This window comes from Strongylocentrotus purpuratus, unplaced genomic scaffold (assembly GCF_000002235.5).
Source record: "Strongylocentrotus purpuratus isolate Spur 01 unplaced genomic scaffold, Spur_5.0 spur5_scaffold_21, whole genome shotgun sequence".
In the NCBI taxonomy this organism is placed as follows: Eukaryota; Metazoa; Echinodermata; class Echinoidea; order Camarodonta; family Strongylocentrotidae; genus Strongylocentrotus; species Strongylocentrotus purpuratus.
The window spans coordinates 36,901,886-36,922,554 of NW_022145607.1; the positions used below are offsets into that span (position 1 = coordinate 36,901,886).

At 37.6% G+C, this 20,669-nt stretch overlaps 1 protein-coding gene across 11 annotated transcripts in view; it reads left to right on the forward strand.

Annotated features, from left to right (window-relative positions):
* Nucleotides 1–20,669, forward strand: part of LOC752828 — an 80,891-nt gene that overhangs the window by 44,629 nt on the left and 15,593 nt on the right. For 9 of the 11 annotated variants that reach the window (XM_030994706.1, XM_030994703.1, XM_030994705.1 and 6 more), the window contains 4 exons: nt 11,377–11,573; nt 12,256–12,339; nt 16,659–17,390; nt 18,101–19,870. In XM_030994706.1, coding sequence (XP_030850566.1) covers nt 11,377–11,573; nt 12,256–12,339; nt 16,659–17,390; nt 18,101–19,870 — 2,783 coding nt within the window. Of the gene's footprint in view, nt 1–8,990; nt 10,098–11,376; nt 11,574–12,255; nt 12,340–16,658; nt 17,391–18,100; nt 19,871–20,669 lie in introns of those variants that run through there. The other 2 variants (XM_030994714.1, XM_030994713.1) reach the window with 2 other exon arrangements.

Sequence of the window (20,669 nt, forward strand, 5' to 3'; positions counted from 1 at the left end):
AAGATGATAGAAGGATAAAAATAAAGATATAGAAATAAGAAAGAAAGAGACAAGGAAAGATAGAGAGGATAATAGGATAAAAATAAAGAAATACGAGGTGCAGACCTTCGAACCCATCGCTTGTTCGCTCGCGCCAGTGATTTTTTTGTCCGCCATATGTGTGAATGATGGCAAATAAAATCAATTTTAAGAATGCGCACCAAAAAAATCACTACCTGTAATTACTGCATGTGAATGCACCTATAATAACTAATTTCGGATATATTTCTGTTTATTTTTATGGGCAAGAGATTTGTTTTTAAAAGTTCAGAAGTGAAGGAGTTGGCTTAAAGTTTTTGTATTGTGTAATAGCTGTGAGAAATAATATTGATGACTATGATGAGAAATATGTTGTCATATGTACATGAAGCATTCGCAAATATCTCTGCTTCCTGGGACTTAGTAATGAAGTGTAATTGCTCTTCTGTGTATTAAGTGAGTTCCAATTACAGGTTACTGGTTTTAAAGTAAACCAAAGGTCTTTGTCTTGTTGTTTTGCCATGGTGTGTATCATTCATTTATGAATATTTGGATGTTAGAGGCCTTGGTCCCAGTTTCAGACTTGGACACCTATAGTCTCCATTAAAACACTGATCTAAATCCTTTACTCATAAGCCTGGAGCGAAGAAAGGGGGAAGTCCACCTTGATTTTAAGTTGCTTTTAAAGCCCCACTGTCCTACTTGTAGCTACTTGCTTCCTCTATATAGAAAACTTCCCAAAATCGGTGCCTGTTGGTCCCCCATGATCCTCTTTTTCTTATGTTAGTTGAGAGCTGAGTTAATGAGATAGCCACCTGTCAGTGACCTCGCTGTGTGGTCTAAGCCCAGTAGTATTGATGGTCTTTAATAGAAGCAGAAAAATGAGAGAAATGGGTCAGTGAAAGTTTGAGCAAAAAACGCTGGTAAAGTACATGTCCCAGTGCTAGTATGGAACAGTACAGCACTTGTCTGTAAGTTACTAATTCCGATGTCAATGTCAGTGTCTATGATATCTGAGAAACACTTCTTCTTCTTCTTTTATGAATGTTATTTCCATTCCGAATACAATGTAAGGCAAAAACATGAGAGCTTGTAACGAACAATCATAGCAACATATAAAGACTTTATCACATGCATAGATCTTACTGAAAATCTGTATTTGAGCACAACTTCTATATCCAGCCAAAGCACTTAATTGCTGGAGAAACGAAGTTGAACCGGAGTTTAATACAGGGGTAGCTTTATAAGAAGGATGGAGCTGGGCCTTTTGTTGAAGATGCATTTTAGCATAACCCTCGTTGTTAAGGATTATATCATCAAGGTCTGTTCGTTATGTAACTTGTTTGTGCGGTTACTTATTTACAACTCTCTAAATTTTCTGAGCCTAACCTATTGTTACTTCTCTTCTCCTCTTCATCCCTGGGTGTATTATTGTTACCTAAAACCATTCAAAATATACCGGTATCACAATATCTCAATCCCTGTATAATCACTGACGTTTGTTTCACAAAGGAAACTGTCTGCATGTGACTCTATCCCTAAATAGCAATCTTTTGTTAACAGGAAATCCAGGATATAAGTACATCTGGAGGTTTATTGTCGTTTGGTCTACGAAAAACCAGTCCATCTATTACCCAATTTGTCTATCCCCATATGGTCTGTACTCAGCCTGTCTACTATCCACATGGTCTAAAAAAAATCATTTGGTCTAATGACCATTTAAAGATAAACTTGAGTTCTGGTAAAAAAAGAAAATGAATTCTCACAGAATCTAACGAAACTTACACTGAATGTTCAAGATTACAAATAAATGTCATGTGCCAAACAATTTTGGAAGAAAATGTATACTGGCTGAGTAATGAGCATAGAAAGATAAGGAAATCAGGGTAGTTCTAGCCCCGACACCATGTGTGCTGTCCCATATACATCTGTCTGTGTAAGTGATTGTTACTTTACCAAGACTCTGCCAAATTTATGATGATTTTGATGACTCCAGAACCTTGCATTACACACCATTACTTACATGCTATATGATCAACTTTTCTGATCCATTCCACACCTTTTCTTTCACAATGCAATCGCATTACCAGTACTCAAGTTTATCTTTAAGCTAATATACATTTGGTATAATTTTCATTTGGTCTAATATACATTTCGTCTAATTTCCAATTGGTGTAACCTCCAATCATTCTACTTCACATTTGGTATAATGTTTATTTAGTCTAATACCCAGTTAGTCTAATCCCCAGTTTGTCTAATCCCCAGTTTGTCTAATCCCATTTTGTCTAATCCCACTTTGTCTACTATCTATATGGTCTAGCAATCAATATAATCATAAATAATTATCATCATCAAATAGTTATTAAACCTTATGGATGGTAGACAAACTGGAGATTAGACTAACTGGAGATTAGACTAACTGGATATTAGACTAAATAAATGAGCAATAGAACAAACAGTAGACTAATTGGAGATGAGACCGAATGATTAGTAGACAAAATGAGTATTAGACCATGTGGACAGTAGACCAATTTGGTAGCAGACGAAATGCTTGTAGACCAAATGTCAATTCATCCCTCTGGAGGCTCAGTTACAAAATGAGTCATGTAACCTCTAGGCATCATGCATGTAGCTTTTTTTTTCCAATCAGACAATATTTCACTTTGTATACTTTGTATTTGAATGTAGGCAGGAAAAGTGGAGTGCATTTATGACATACCATGATAGTTGTTAAAACAATGAGAAAGTATTTTCCACATATTCTGCTTCTGGTTATTCTTTTTTTTTGCTATCTTTCTGCTTGAAGGGTCTATTTAATATATCGTCTGTTTGGAGCCAGAAGGGCGTTAACTCTAACGCCCTTTTGGCTACAAATGGATGATATTGAGTGATGTGATAAGATATCAATCCCAATCGATTGGAACATCACAATAAAAATTCATCACACAAAAGTTTGTTGGAAAAAAAATGATCTCGGCATCTTATCAGGAAGTGAGTTTAAGAAATGTACTCAAAAAATTCAGAAACCGTTAAAAGAGACAATATATTAATTTTTTTACACAATGAAATATTTGTGCCTGACACTTCATAATGTATGCTATTTTTTATCAGTTTATAGATGAATGTTTGCAAAAATTCATACATGTCAATTTGCATTGGTGATAACATAAGGGTATAGAATACCATAGAATACCATTCACATGACTGATTCCTCTTTCTATGTTGACTGTGTATGTCTATGTGTATGTCTATGTTATGAATATTTGAATGGTATACAAGTTAATGTACTTTAATATGTATGTATTTGTTTTCTTTTCTTTTCCCCCTTTTTGTTGTTGTTGTCTTATTGTATGTATATTCAGAATATGTTATCTTCAAATTTTAATCTGAATCAATTTGTAAATGCATTGGTTGAATGATTGTGAAGTGCATTAGAATCATTTCCGTATCCCAGGCTGCTATATTGAACACATTTCTTACTTGTATGTTCAAACTCTGTTCACTCTTTAAATGATACTCCTTTTTCTCATTTCCACTGCCTTGTGCTGTTATTCTGAATTATGTTCAACTTGGTCATGATTGTTTTGTATTGTTTTCTTTTTTTTTGTATCCAGACCTCAATATGCAAGATAGCAAGTGCAATGCATCTGAAAGTGGCATAGGGTCAATTCACAGTGGCTACACCAATCAAAATAAGGCAGGGGGTAATGTTCCTCTCCCTGTAGATAGCTCTAACTCCCAAATAGTTAACCAACCAAGTGCTGTGCAATTTTCCAGTAACAACAGATTCATATCAGAATTAGCTTTCACGACTAAATCCAATAAGAGTTTAGAACAAAGTCGCAAGGGTGGTAGATATGACTTGTCGATTGACAGGATATCGGTAGATAAAGTAGAAGATCAATTCACCACAAACAGCTCTTCACTGACGACAGTACTGCACCCTGATGAGGGCGAAGCTATGTCAGTGGTTTCTGAGGAGGAGCAGGGCAGTGCACCGTCTTTCAAAGCAAGTCCTCTACCCCAGCTTGCCAACCCCTCACCTTCATGTAATACTACCTCACCTGCCCCTTTAACCAACCCACATACAGGCTCCCCAAGGCCTTCTCGGCATGTGACTAACAGAATGCATGTCAGCACCGCCGGTTTGAGTGTTCATAACAAACCAACCAGCAACTCCGATGAATTTGATACTCCCGGTTCAGAGAGGGTTTATGTAGGCAGTGGTGATTACGACTTTCAGTATCAATCAGTTTCTGATGATATGGATCAAACGCCGGGAGATGAATCGTCTCGTCAGTCAGATACAGACTCGCAGAGCATCACGAGCTCCAGCACAGTGGCTTGGGACACTATAGCAGATGCAAAAGAGATGGACGCAAAAAAAGCCAACGTTTCATTGGAGAGTGATAGACAATGTATCACTATTGAAAGTAGTGATAATCAAAGTACCGGTACTCGTCATGTTCTGCAGGAGAGTAGCCTAATTAAAACCAACTTACAGCAACACGGCATTCCAGTAGCAAGTTCTGGATATGAATCTGCATCGTCTGTGTCTGTATCGAGTGAGTCCCGCCTCAAGACAAACGGCATGTTACCAGGCGGTCCTGTCTGGGATATTGGCTCGAGGAAAATCGTGCTGGATGGGAAAATGATCACCATATCACCCGCGTGCGAGTATCCTATGCTTCAGTACTTAAACTCTGATGGCTCACCCGATGAATTTGTCATTCTTGAGAGTGAGGAGGTATCACCAGAAGTGAGCCTGTCTGAGAAACTAGCACCAAACCTCTTTCCAAACATTGAAAACAACAATATTGCTCTTACAATGGAACCTGGGCAACCCAAATATGATGGGGTGAGTTCAGTTTCCAAGAAAGACATGGCTTTAGCTGATGTTTTGTATCTTCAGGAACAGGGAAGTCTGCTTCAGAACTTGCAAAGTGACAACTCTGCTGACAAGGCCAATACAGCTGCACAACAGGACAGCAATTATCATGAGCGGGATTTAGGCAGTGAGAAGAAGTTGGCAGAGACACATCCTAGTTCTCAGGACCATATTCATGATTTAGGAAGTATTAATTCTCACTACGTAGCAAGCCATGAAAAAGATGATGATAGTAGCGATTGCAGCTCGATAGATCTGTCAAAACTTGATTTCTCGGACAGCAGCGACACAGACATGTATCCTGACTTTGACCATGATAATACAGGGAGAAAAGTTTTGCTGTTGGGAGGGGAAATTGCCACATTACAGAATAAGGTGACAGAAGAATATGTAAGTGAATGGGGATTTGATGATACAGATGGGCTGGTTCCATTGGTCTTGCCAGGGATGTCTTCGGGGATGTCTTCAGGAAGTGAAGTGTCTGTGAAAGGAGAGGAGAGTGATTCCCTTGTATCCTCATTTTTAAGGAGGTTCAGGGGAACGCCACTTGCACCTCCAAAGCCATCCCCACCAGATCGCAACCATTCTGATGATGAGGACGACTCAGAAAGGTTCAGTGGGTCTTTAGATATCTCCAGTGATAGTGATTCTCTTGATGAGACTCACCTTCAATTTGATCCATCTCTCATTGCTGACTCATCAGAGGAAAAGGAGGCTTGTTACAAATCAAAATTGGAGTACAACAAAGCTTTAATGAGGTCTCTGCTGAAGGAACAATCAACCGAGGAAGATTCAGGGCAAACCTCAAGTGGGAAGGAACAAACCGTGAGAATGAAAACTGGTCCACAATCAGTGGATAGTCCACAGAGTCCACAGAGTTCAAATAGCGAAGCAAGTGAGAAAAATGTACAGAAAAGATCCAAAAGATCATCTAAGAACACTGTTACTGCAAGCACAGATGGTTCTGTAGAGTCAAAGCCCAGGCGTAAGAAAAAGGGCAAGAGTAACTCCAAATTGGATGATGCTGAAGCGTCTGTGGGATATGCCTCAAAGAAAGGGTTGATGAAGCAGTCAAAGACACCATTTGGTGTTCTTTCTAGTACCCCCGATGGGAAGACTCAGTTGTATACATTTGGAGGAGACAAGGATAGGCCCACGGGTCCTGCAGACCTTAACAGGGGAAGATACACTCCTCTCAAAGATGCAGGAGTTAACAAAGAAGGATCCAAGCCATTGGACAGGCCAAAGACTCCTTATGTTTGTCAATCAGTTCCTCAGCCTCGGATCTATCGCAAGCAACCGTCAACGCCCAATCTTCCAGCAACACCAAGATCTCTGAAGACCGATGGTGACAACGAGTCATCCTCATCATCATCCTCATCATCTTGCGATGAGGATGAGGATGACACCATTGAACAGGATGGTCATGATGAGATCGATAACAGTCCCACACATTTATTCGGCCGTAGGAGAACGAACAGACAATTCTCTGTTCCAGTTGATGATAGTTCAGACAGTGAGCTCTCCGTCATTATAGAGGAACCTGAGGAGTTTGATGCAGATCTAGAACAGTCGTATGATTCAAAATTGTAAGGATGATAACACATACATGTACGCAATATTTGAAGAACCTGTATTTAGCAGTATGTTGTGTAGAACCTGTATTTTCCGGTATGTTATGTAGAACCTGTATTTTCTGGTATGTTATGTATAACCTGTATTTACCGGTGTGTTGTATTATTGACCAACTAGGTATGATGCTTCCTCTCTTGCCATGAATGAATGAATGCGTAATTAAAAATGTGATGATTTGTGATTGATTGTCTTCATCACAACTCTTTATCTTTATAGGATGGGACCATGGTTGATACTTGTATGCATGACTAAGAAAGCATCGATTCTGTATACTTGTCTGCATATCACCAGAATCAGTATTATTATTTCAACTCAAATTTGTATATTCCTGGCTTCAATTGTGGTGTGAGGCAGCTCAAGGTTTTAAAGAAAAGAAATACAGAGATGTTGTGCATCTAAAAAAGCTAATTCAGGGATATTGTTCTTTGTGATTTTCTGTGTTAAACTTGTTTCCAAAATGGATCTTTGAAATTTTATCCAGGTTTTTGTAACATTGCACAAGGTTATTTTAGCAATAGTTTTGAGAGAGATTAAGGGATTTACAGGAATTTATATTTCAAACAAATACTGCATTTATTTACTTACTATCTGATAATGTGAACAACTCTATATCTTTATTCATCAAATTGGGTTTATAATATTATAGTCATTTGTTCTATCTAATAGTTCATAACATTGCTACTTTTGTTTGTTAACAAATTTCCTGTATGTATTTCTCTGTGCTCTCAAATGACTAATTATGATTGTAGTAACTGCCACTTGTTTTGAAATGTGCCTTAGCCAGTATTTTTAATAAACCCACCAGTACATAGAATATTTTTTTAATTAACCCACCAGTACATAGAATATTTTTTTAATTATATATCTCTTGATTGTTGTTTTTATGTGAGCTCATTACTCAAGCTTGGAATACATCAATTGCAAAATAATTCATTACCATTTAAGTATTGAGAAATATCTCAAAGATCATTGGCTTGGAAGACCTGTAGTTGTAAAATCTGAACATTAGTGCTTTCAAGATTTAATTTGGAAAGAAAAACTATTGGTAAAAGGCTGAAAACAGAGTATTATACCTTTGCCTTGTATCCATATTAACCCTCTACCTCGGGACAATATTTAAAGACTATTTCAACGAAGCAGAACACTAAGTTTTTACGACAACTTTAAATCTGTTGTCTAAGATAATGAATGTTTAAATATGAAGTATTAAACCACCTTTTTCCCAATGACAGTGAGACATTTTTGTATATACTTGTTTTCTATTTATGTACAGTAAAATTGTATTGATGGTCTGTTAAGAGCTATTAACATCTGCTTCCAATCATAGATTTTGGTGCTTCCATTTTGTATAGATATACTTGAATCCACCGATATAGTTAAGAAAGAGTGTAGGAATGTTTTGAAAGAAATATTATTGAGTATGTTGAAAGTGTCATTAGTACATTATAAGTATGTTCCGTGCTCATTTTTGTCAGGTTTTCATTTTCAATCAGTTTTTCAAAATACTCTATGAAAATATTTAAAAATTAGAATTACTTTCACAATGTATACGAATAAGAGGACACTGAAAATATCTGTTTTCAGTTCATGTCATAATTCATTGAATAACGATATGTGTTCATGGTACTAACAAACATGCAAGCACCTCGGGTTTCCCCCAAAAGTTCACACTTTTTCCATGCTCAAAATTAACTGCCACTTTAACTCATAGTGTGCTCATAAACGTGTGTAGCTAACTTCACAACTTTTCATAGTAAGATCAAATTTTTCAAAACTCAGCCGTTTTTTAAAAATAATTGTTGGTGTTTGTCCACTTATGAATTCAACAGTGCCACTTTCTGATGCATGAGCATTTGATACCCATCCTTTCACTTCCACTCTGCCTCTCAACTTTAAAGCCATACAAGGAGCATTCATACAAATTAAATAAATATGTCTTCTTAAACAATATGAACGCACCTATCCATGTTGAGTGTTTGTGAAATTTGTTGGGTTATTGTTTGTTTCTAGAATTAGAGGTAACTGCATGATGGGAAATGGATTGTGGTGGTGGTTTAGTAAAAGCCTGCTAAACGTTAACTCACAGACTTCCCAAGTCCCACCTCAATCTGCATGTCCAACCCTCCTTTATTTTGCAAGCCTTTAATTCTTTTATCGGATTTAACAGTTATAAGAAGTTTAGAGATGCAGTCAGGTGTATTAACGGGGAGACAGTGTTAAAAGTTGAAGGTAGTGCATTGTAAATCCTTGAATAAAATGTGTGGGCGTTTCTTGAAAGAGAATAGCAGGAATATCAGTTGAGGAAAAAATACATTGCATCAAAAGGGTGTAGGGAAAGTTTACTAAACTAAGCATTTTGATTTATTCAAAGCAAATTATCAAATGTTAATTAGTTTCTATGTTAACGTGGTTGAAGCTATTACAATTTATATAACTAGAAGAAATGAAGTCATGATATCCTTGATTGTATAAGAATTCCAAAAAGGGGAGGGGGGTATGTACAATGTTGTTTGAGTTTTAAAAAATGACAAGAACTACACACTGGAGGTGCTTATAAATACTTGGATATTATTTGGTTTATATTATTTGATTGGGTGAATAATCACATATTTAGCAATGTTCTTCTCCAATAGGGGTACCCTCAGTTTCTTGTTTATTATTTATTACTGAATGGCAGTCCCCAAATTCTGTATTTTACTGTTGGATATGAATAGCTTGTCCTTGTGTATATTCAAGTGTATATTTATATATTCTCCTTTACCATATGTCAAGTGTAATGGCATACCGGTACATAACATAACAAATTGATGAATTTATACTTAACATAACTAGGGACTTATATTTCCCATTCCAAAGTATGGTAACCATTCATATTCCGATTATTATTTATCATCAAGATCTTGTGTAGCAAATACATATTTGTCGCCCCAAAAGAAGCCCTGATGAATTTTGATTCTTCTCACAATCTTTTGAAACATAAATAAACATAAAATACAAAAGACATCATTTTTCGCAAAGCTTATTGTTACTGGTATCTTGTGCAGCATGAAATATTGGTTATCCCAAACTCATCTTTGACTTTAGCTTATTTGAACGTTTATATCCCACTGAAACTCAAGGAAATCCTCCCATAGCAGGAAATAAATGTTCTGCTATAAAGAGATATCCTTCATGATGATTGAATATATCTAGAAAGATGAAAAATCAAAAGGTAGACCACTTGTGAAGTTGATTAATGCCTAGCCACTTTTAGTCCTGTGTTGTATACCATGGGCGGTGTCTTGAGTGGCTGAGAGTACTATAGATGAAGCATCCAGCCTACCCACCTGTCTCTCTATCTACCCACCCACTGGTATCTGCACCTCCTACCAATGCTCCTGGCCCCCCTACCTCTCTCTTTCTCTGGTGCATTACCCCTCATTGAGGAGTCATCTTAGAAGATTGCATGCAATAGATCCTCCCTGGTACCTTAAGAGGGCTGCATGAGCGGTCTGTCTCTACACCCTTATCAACGAGTTGTATACTGTTGTCGAGCTTTTCATGTTCGATATGACAGGTACACTATGAGTGTCTTAAATGTGTAGTATGTGTTATTGTTTTTTTTATGTTTGCATGTGTCGTTTTAAAGTTGTTGTAGATACAAGTGGCAATGATAGAGTTAAATTGAGTGTGTATGAGAGAGAGAGAGAGAGAGAAAGAAAGAGAGAGAGAGAACAACTAGATACTCATTTGGTAGAATCTGGATATAGATATTGAAGTTATTCCTATTTCTCATTGTGAACAATGATTCCTTGTTTATTTTGAGTTGTGAATTGTACTTTTTTTATTTGTATTTCATTGAATTTTTTCCCAGGTGACAATTTTCCCTTCATAATTTGTTATGAGTATGTTTCTGTTTAAATAGGAAGAAGTGTAATGTGTTCAGATCTGTAAAAAAGTGATGGCAGATCTGGGATTTTCTTGTGGGGGGGGGGGGGGGGGGGGAGGGACAATAAAAAAAAAAACCTCTTGCGTCTTTATTATTTTGGGGGAGGGAAGGAGGGGCACATGAATACACATTTCTATGGCGTACTTGAACATACATGTTTGATGTGGTTATGCTGGGGAGCGAGTTATGTACCTGTCGATGGATTAAATCCTTTTGAATACCAAATCAAGCAGTGAAGGATGTTGAACGACATGTTTTCTGAAAAATTGTTATGGGATTATCACTACATTTCTAAATTAAATATAAGTGCACAAGTAATATCTACTAGGTAGATGTTTCACCAAGCCTTTATTTAACCACTACAGTGTGATAAAGTTTTACAAACATGCACAAAAACCAAAAGACGAGTTTTTCATAGTCAATTGAACAACACATCAACATCCATAAATTTCATCAGCCTATTCTGAAGTTCAGGGGGAAACAAAAAACTTTTTTTTTGTCCAAGAATTTTAATTTGAGCAAGTTAATCGACTATGGCACTGTGAGGGTAAAAGTTGTGACATACTTGTGGGTAATTCTATAAATTATTGACCCATTTTGTGAAATTTTTGGTGTCCTTGTTACATAAGGAACCCACACGTATTTGTGGCTCTGAGTAAAGACTTATATAGTGGAGTGTGATTGTTAAGTGATTCTAAGTATGAGGATGAAATATTACTCTTGGAAATCATTTTACAATCTCACTCCACTATTTAAGTCTTTACCCAGAGCCACAAATATGTGTGGGTTCCTTATGTAACAGGGACATGTCACAAAGTGGGTCCCTAATTTATGGAATTAGCCATGTACAAGCAACCAGCCTCTTTCTGATTCTCATGACAATATCAAATATGTTTTTGATTTGCAGCTGATTATAGCCAGTATGAGAAGTCCAGATCAAGAAAATCCCACAGTCCTGCAGGCAGCAGAAGAAACTTGCAAGGGGCGGAGCTGTCTGAAGACGAGAGGAGCTACCGGTCTAACGGGTCTGGTGGAAGGGGTGGGTCCGGTGGAAGGGGTATGTCTGGACACCCCTCTATACCAACCATCGCCATTCAAGATACAGTGAGTTATTAAGACCTACTTAAGATCTTAAGGATAAATTTAACAAATCTAAGAAATAGGAAAGAAAACTTTTTCAGTCAGGCCTTTGGTATATTCATTTTTTTTCTTCATTTTGAGTACATAATTGTACCTCTTATTGTACTATACTGGGGTGTGTGCAGGTAATCCACTACACCAGGGTTCCCCCTACTCTTATACGAATAGTGCAGTGGGTTCTTAACGTGCAAAGGTAGTGACTCTTCTCTACACAGGGCTTCCATTTAACATCCTATCCGAGGGACGGAGTGTTCTCCACTTAACATAGCCTCCGTCTATGAACAAGGGGAGGGGCACGTTAACACACAATGCAGGCTTCAGTCATCCGCCTGGGTGGGATTCAAACCCGAGATCTTTGGATCGACAAGCATAGGCTTGACCGACTGAGCCAACTCGCTGCGTCATCACTAACAAATCTTCCCTTTCCAAGACCCCGAACAAATATGAATCAGTAAACTGCAGCATGTTTATAACATATGAATGGCAACTGCTCACAGCAAAGGTCCTATGCGTATTTATTGGCTTGTCTTATAAAATACAGAAACGTGAGGCGGTACAACACTTACATGTTAGTCTTTGTAAAAAAAAAAGTGGCGGCTTATCACCTTGTATCTAAACAAGGTTTTCATGTATTTTTTTTTTGCAGGGTGACTCATCGTTCAGTGAAGGTGAATACTACAGTGGTTCGGAAAGGTTGCATCGACAGGCCCTGGAAGCTAACATGTACAGGGTAAGTCTAGCTGGTAGTGGTAGAGATGGTGGTGGTTGCTATGGCGATGGATGAGGGATGTCGATAAAGATGATGATAATGATAACGAGTGGATGTGTGTGTTTGTGTGTATGGGATGTCAGTTTGTAATTATGATAGACTAAAAGATTAGCGATATAAATTTGGAAGTATCTTTTCAGGAATTGGCTAGATTGTTGATGATGTTGATGATGATGATGATGATGATGATGCCACCTAAAGGGACTGGTAGATTATCCTAGATTCGATCTTGAAACAAACTGAAAGGATAGCTTTAAAAGGGTTCTCTTTATTATCCACCTATGTCCTGATTTAAGACGGAAGAAATAAACAAGAGGATATAAGATATGCAGGGGAAAAAATGTTGCAGAATTTGACTTACCGTATTTAAAACCCTATACAAACTGAACAAAAACCTTTTATTTTTTCAAAGAAAGTAGCAGTAATAGTCCTGTTCTACAAAGTATATACCCTTTTTATGTCAAGGAAAAGGAAAAGGGGGTTATTATTTAGAAAAGAAATGCGAAAGTAATGGGGATCTGAAACCTTGACTAAACACATTAACCATTGTTTAAGGTAATGGTGCCCAAGTAGAAGAATATTATTTCTGTCATGCTTTGCAAAATGATGATTGCGATGATGATAATGATGATGCTGAATGATTGCATTATTATTTGTGTGTGTGATCTTATGAATTCAAGTTCTAAAATTGCTCCGCAAATGAAAAAAAAAAAATGTATAAGATATTTCTGGCAAACAACTGATAATATGATATGATGATCAAGAAGATATGTTAAAAAGAACATATTTGTGAAGAAATGAAAATCAGCATTTCAATTGGTAGACGGAAAAATCAAACTGCATTTCTAAATCTTCTACTATTTTGGTTTCAAAACAAAATTTACATTGTAGTAGTAAAAGTAATATGTTTATTGATTTCATATAATTTTATTGTGTTATTGAATATTGTGCATAACACATTTCCAAGCCTATACACAACTATATCCTTTTCATATGCACTCCATTGACATTTTACATTTGCATTTGCCTTCTGAGGTAGATTGGGTTAACAAAATTTGTCTGTCTTTCCTCTCTTATAATACTTAGTACTTTCTAATCTAACTTGGGATTCGCTGACATGCTAAATTCAACTCTTAGAGGGCATGTAATGGCTTTCAGGGAAATTTATAAAGTATTTATTCATGACTATTCAAGAGCATTACTGCCTCCTCATCTCTTTTTACCCACTGCTAAAGATATATGAACTTTACAATATATATTAATCATGCACTCACAGTTCTATGTATGCACGGGAAGTTATATTTGTATGACATCATATGTTCAACTAATTGATGGGAAAACATTGTTATCGCTAACTCAACATTGCACTCAATAATATGTTTTCAGCAAAGCAAATCTTGAGTTCTGCTGTTAGAATGCTATCTTAAAAGAAACAATGTCAAAGTAATTCAGAATCGCCTGTTATGAAGTGAGAAGGATCATTAGACCAGCAAAAAAATAAAACAAAATGTGGAGATATTGTTGGATGTAATATTCACTGAAAATGATAGACCATTTGTGTAATGTAACAAAATGTAATGCATACGTCTTTGTGAAGTGCCTCAATACAAATATTCTATTCACCTGTAATGTATTTTGATAGTCAGACTGCACAATGCATATATTACATGTTGTTAGGTAGGATAAGCCATAATGTTTATCCTACCTGGCATTAACTGAAATACGCAGTTCGCATTCTGACAATTGAAATAAAATTATTTGAAACAGATGAATGAAATAATTATATCCAGGCACTTAACAAAGACGTGTGCATTAGATTTGGTTACATTACAAAAATGGTCTACCGGTGTTGGAGACCACATGATCATTTAGTGTAAATTTGTTTTTTTCTGAAATCCATCATCATCAGAACTCAGGATAACTATTAACAACACAATGATTTTTACACATATTTATAATTAACAACCTAACATACAACCTTGGTAAGGGTATGCATAATTTTGTTGTTAAATGTACCGGTATGCTTATAGTAATGGATCTACATTATATACTTGTAATAAATCATTTCATTTTTACAAACTTTCACTTGTGTTCCAAGTTGTGTACTATAATTAATTCTATGCCAATTTTGATCCTGAGGGTCATTAAAAGTTGATTTGTGAGAAAATAAACGATGTAAAAAAAATATATAATTTTTTTTTTTTAAATAAATAAATAAAATAAAATCATTTTTTGGTTCTAAAATAAATCGTTAAAAGTGATTAGTTCAAATCAGGAACATGTTGCTGTTTCGAAGGAAAGCTTTGATGACTATGTTTTAAGCCCATTTATAGTTTGGCAACTGTGTCAAGCCTTACAGTGTGATGCAAATGGAACATTGTTAAAGTATACTGAAGAAATTTCATTTAAACTTCCTTTTATGCTACTAGAGTCTAGAACAATATGTAGGTATCATTTAAGTATTATAATTAAGGAACTGAAATTTTGAGATGATACTCCACTTCTCTTCAATATTGGTATGCGAAATACTGTGTTTATTTCCAAATGTTTTGACATTCATAAGAAATACTTCTCTCATACATGGTTGCATACATACTCACACATACTAGTCAAGTGCACACTAAAATAATCTTTAGTAATTTGCTGGGTTTGTGTTTAGTTTAGAGGACAGCTCACATTCATATAGATGCTGCTGCTAAAAGAGTCCTTTTTGTTGAATTACAATTCAACCCGAATAGTGAGAGAGCTGAGGGGTGTGATTTCAAAGCTACTCGTTGTGCTTAATGTAAGGTAATATGATGCTGAATCAAAATAAGTATTTTTGGTAGGAAGAAACCAAGACAACAAATAATACTTATCATAATGCTAAATATATTACTCATTGCGGATGTTGTATCGAAAATAATATTGCTAGTTATATTCGTTTGTCTCGCAATGTATGGTCAACATGGGATCTAAAAGATTACGACGTTTCGTGCGCCGCTGCAACACTTCATCAAGTGATACTTATCATTGTTAAATAAAATCAATGAATTCAGTTCTACAGACTGACATGTAAAAAAGTAATTAGTATTCTCGGTCAGAAGTAGTTACCTTAGGTAGCGTGACTATGCAACCCCCACCCCTCCAAGACAACTACCCCTTTGATAACCAACCCCTTGACAACCACATGTACCACCTAGCCTAGGGCAGGGGTTCTCAAACTTTTTCCTTGATGGTCCAGATGTGATTTCTCTGAAAGCTTTTAAGGTTCCAAACACGGGATGCCATTTGCTTGAAAATTCTTATTGTCGCTCGTATAATTCAGCTTAAACAAAACAATGTATAATTGATTGCTGGAAAACCGGGCACGACACAAACTTGAATTTATTTCAGACTTATACAATCCGCTCCTAACGTTTGCAGTAATTACACTTGTATACTGAAGAAAATGGAGGCTCGTTTTAGGTTTATATCTGATTAGAGAAGAATTGTTTCAGTTTTTTATTTTTAAACAGAGCCTCCAGTGCCTGTACTACCACTCATCAAAATTTTCCTGAAAAGTAATAATAATAATAATATTTAATTTTTATATAGTAACTGTCCTTATACTTTCAAAGTACCTCTTTTTATTTTTATTTGGATGAATTGCTATAGGGAGATGGACACAACAATCAATCTTTTCAAAGAGCACACACAAGCCCTTGAATTGAGCATTCCATCTCATTCAAGCCCTTAATACTGGACACAACAATAAATTGCATATAAATACCCCCATTATTGGGTTGAGCACTTCGGGTCAAGAAAGGTGAAAGAATTAATCCTTCACTGAATAGAAACTTTGGCTACTTATTTTGAATCTATCTTCGCTCCAGTGATCTCCAAGAGTGAGCAGTCGCATTTCTTTCAGGCCACTGTCTGTACTTTGGACTGGTAAAGGTATGGCGATAATTTTAAAATTTCATCTCCTCTTCTCTTCTTGCTGCTTTTGCCGTTTTTTTGTTTGTCTCTTTGTATGTATCCCTGCTGGTATGTTCCTAGAGAGAGGTTTGTACGCACTAACTGGTTGCTCATCCACAAAATTCAAAACAACATAATGCATTCATTGTTCGGCTTCACAAATGTTGCAAGGCATTTTCGTTATCGTCAACTATATATATCTTCAACTTTCACTGTCATGCCAAAAACTGCTTTAAGCTACATCTATTAAAGAAGATTCAAAGAAAAAAATTCCTGTTTTGGATAGAATAGACTGAAGCAACCAGTTTTTGTGTATTTTCGTCTCTCTCTCCATATCCTAGGATGATGAAGAAATCCACCAAACTTTGGAGTTTTCTACCCAGAACCCTGAGTTTTCCCAACTTCCTGTTAATGAGGAGGGAACTAGTGTAGAGGAAGAAGAGTTGGAAATTAGGAAGAGCTATGTCTCCTTCTGTGAAGTTGACCAGTCAAGTCTTGGAGAATCTCAAGATGAAATGGTGGAGGCTTGTGTCATCACGACAAATGCAGTAATTGAGAATGAGCCCAGTGATTCCTTGAAGGAAACGGCTGTTGATCAGAAACAGCAGGTCATCTGTCACGAAGATGATACTTTGGATGGCATGAAGTCTTCCTTCAATGGGCCCAAAATTGAAAGAAGTGAGTTGGACAATCTGGCGCTCCGTGAAACAGAGGAAGGGCTACTGTTGGCAACTGCTTCTGGAGTTGTTCAGCAGGTTCTCATTGGAGCTAAGCGACAAATGCAAGAAGAGATTCGCACAGGCAAAGGAGAGGACTCTCCTCGAGTCACAGTATCAGCCATGCAGCCAGAAGTACAGGACTCTGCAGAAGGAGCAATGGCACCTTTGAAGCCAGAGAGATCCCCTGCTACTGCCGACCCTGATGTGCCAGTGGCCTTTGACAGCAGTCTGGAAGCGGGAGCTTCGGCTTCACCTGGACAGCCTGAACCATCCACAGCCACCATCAAGATCATGACGGACCTCACAGGGGCCGGGCCCATCAGAGAGTTGAAATTAAGTCAAGAATTATTCAAGGTATTGCTTTGAAACTGTAGTAAAGTGCTCTGAATAATGCTTGGCTTTTCAGTTTGTTTTCAATCTGAACTATAAAAAATGTCAATCATTTGTATCCACTTCATATGCATAGTGTTATCTTGTAAGTGTGATACTGAGTATTTCTATTGAATATCACATAAACAGCACTACTTTGGAAGATGAGGCAAACAAGAAGAACAAAAATTATCATACTTTATCTTGTTTTCTCATTTCAACACAAACGGGTAAGCTTCAACTTTGCATTCCTTTGTATGTATCTAATGAAAAATTGTCTATTTACAGAGTTTTATGACTAAAGGTATTAGTACATAATTTGTGCTACATAATTTATATTTTTGCCTAAGTTGATCCCTGAATTGTTGATGAATGTGTTGATCAGATCAAGTAGTCTATCGGCTTTGGTTGGCACTCTTTGGACCATCTCTCTTCTTTCCAATATATGACACTGAAGAATATCTTATGATCTGCATGTGTAGGCATGGCATTGTGGCGATCATCCATATTTATGTGTATGTAATTTTTGTGGGAGGGGATTTGCTTGTTGATCTCATGGATTGCATGATTGTCCAAGGAACTCTTCCTCCCATATCTGCTTCTCTTTACATCATTGGATTCATCAAGAATGCTGCATGGAAAACATTCCTAAAGAATGTTCTCAAGACAGTGTTTGCTGGTTTGCCTCTGTGCAGGAGTCTGGCAAGAATGGAGATCTCGGAGTGACGCAGTTTGATATCCGCGGGACTGGTCCACCCAAAGTGGAATCAGAGCTTGGTACCAAGGGTCCAGGAGAAGAAGACGATACTGAGAGGACAGAAAATGTCCAAGAGGAAGAACCACCAACCAGGAAGGTTGAACTGAAGCAGACTGTAGAAGAAGTCAGCAGTGGGGAGGCTGTCATGGTTAATCCTTCAGAACCCCAGGTTATGGTAATGGAAGGACCAGTAGAATCTCTGATACTTCCAAAGTTACTACACCAGCATGATGAAGTTCATGCCATAGATGTTGATCCTGAACAGAAGTCGTGTGCAGAGCAGGACGATGTCGATGAAGAATCAGAATCCATAGGGTTTCCTGATGGTGAAAGCACAATACTGGGTGCAATCAAATCTCAAGAAAAGCCTGTAGAGGAAGCATTGGAATTAAGCTCGGAAATGGTGCCCCTGCTGGCACTAAAGCCTAATGAAATGATGCTTCCAGAAGATCCTTTGGTCGAAGTAAGACAAATGGCTGAAGACACGATGACCAGCATCTCAGAGTCTTTGTGTGAAGAGGAGATGTCTCTACCAGATCTAGAGCAGTCTGAGAGATTAGAATCTACAACGGTTGTAGCTGATAAATGTTGTGCACTTCAACCTGTGCCTCCTGAGGAACCTCTGCAGATGAATGGAGAAAAGCCTGAAACCTTTCAAGATCTAGGTGAAGAACAGAGGAGCATACATGCAGTTAACATAGGTGATGCTTCAACTCTTCCTCCAAAGGGAGACAACAGCCAAGATGAAAGCAAAGGAGAAGATGAAGTTAGACAAATGGAGAGCAGTGATACATATCTCGACCCTCCTCTTGGTACAAGCAGTTCAAGTTTGGTTCACAGAGAGGTCAAAGACAGCAAAGAGGACATGTCGATTCGGCAGGAAAAGGATCAGAAACAAGAAGAAAGATCTGATGGATTGCATTATAAAAGGGTCTCACAAAAGAAGAAAACGGTTGCTCATCACGTCAAGAAGGTCCTGGAAAGAAAAAAAGTAGGAGAGGACAGTGTGAGACCTCAACTGTACAAGCCTGGCAATCAAGATGAGAAAATGTCAAAAGGGATCCATGAAGAACAGATAAAATCTGCAGCTTCTCTAAACCAGATGGATGAGAAAGATCTCCACCAATCTGGTAATGCCAAGCTGCTCTCTCTTGGTGAAGAAAGTAGTACACAATCCGGGATAGCACCCATAACAAAAGCACCTCTATCAAACCAAGGAATTTTATTGGAGTCCCTTCTAGCACTCAAAGTTGATGAGATAGTGCTTCCTCCAGATTCTCTACACGAAGTAAGAAAGGTGGCTGAGACCACATTGGACAGTATTCAAGAATCTAAAAGAAGGTTCTGTGAAGAGGCGACATCCCTTCCAGAACAGACCCCTGTGAGAATTGCCTACCAAGCCGAGGAATTTCAGGATGGACCTCAAGGAGAATTCGCCAAACAAGACCAACTGGAACCAATGATGATGAGGAAAGGGAAAATCCTTCTGGGGCATGAAATACAGCTCCACTCAGCACGACACCTCCCTGTTGTAAGAGAGATGGCAGAGTTTGAGTCTTCCTCAGGAGGAGGGGCAGTAGAGTGCTCAGAGGAACCATGTCTTGTCAGGGAGGAGGAGGATTTCGTTTCCAATAGGGAGGAACGAGGGATAATTACTCTCCGACATGTAGGTCTGTTTGGATCATCTAGGAAAGGAGGATTGCAGAAGGTTAGTAAATGAGATATAGAATTGTTGTTCTGGTGTCTGAATATTCTTACTCCTGCTAAGTAAATAATGGAGGTGTTATGGTCTAGTGGGTAAGTCCCTGGACTATGCAGTACAGGGTTCAAATCCCTGTCATGGCCAATGTCCTTTGGGAATACATTAATCTACATTTGCCACTCTCCACACAGGTGAAGTAAACGGGAATCCCCTAGAAAATATTCCCTTGAAATGCTAGAGCACTGTAATAGTAGCCGTGCATAATAATAAAATATAAGGACGGTGGAGCGCCAGGAGTGTAAAGTATCCCAGATATGAGAGCTATACAAGACCCCAATTTCATTATTACTAGTATTATTACTGTACGCAGCATTACCACAGCTCAAATTCTTCCCTGATCCTTGATATGATTATTGCCTTGGTACTATATCCATGCCTGACTCTCAATAGTCTATTTTATTACCCCTTGTGGGGTTGATTGATAATAAAAATCAAGCAGTTTCTCCAAAAAATACATTTCCTTGATATTACCGTATAGATTTAGTTTTATATACAGTAGGCTTGCGGTTGCACCATGTGAGAGAAGGGGAGGATTAGGGAAACCTGGAAAGGACTGTCAGTAATCTTTCTTTCTTGAGTGTATGTAGTCCTGAAAAGGACTGTTGGTAGTCTTTTTTCACTTATAGTTTTAAGGAGAACTATAGCACTGCTGGGAGAGGATGGGTAGTAGGAGTGGCTCGACGTTTCGAACAGGTTGACTATTCATCGTCAGGAGAAGATATAGTTTGTCTACCGGCTCTCTTTT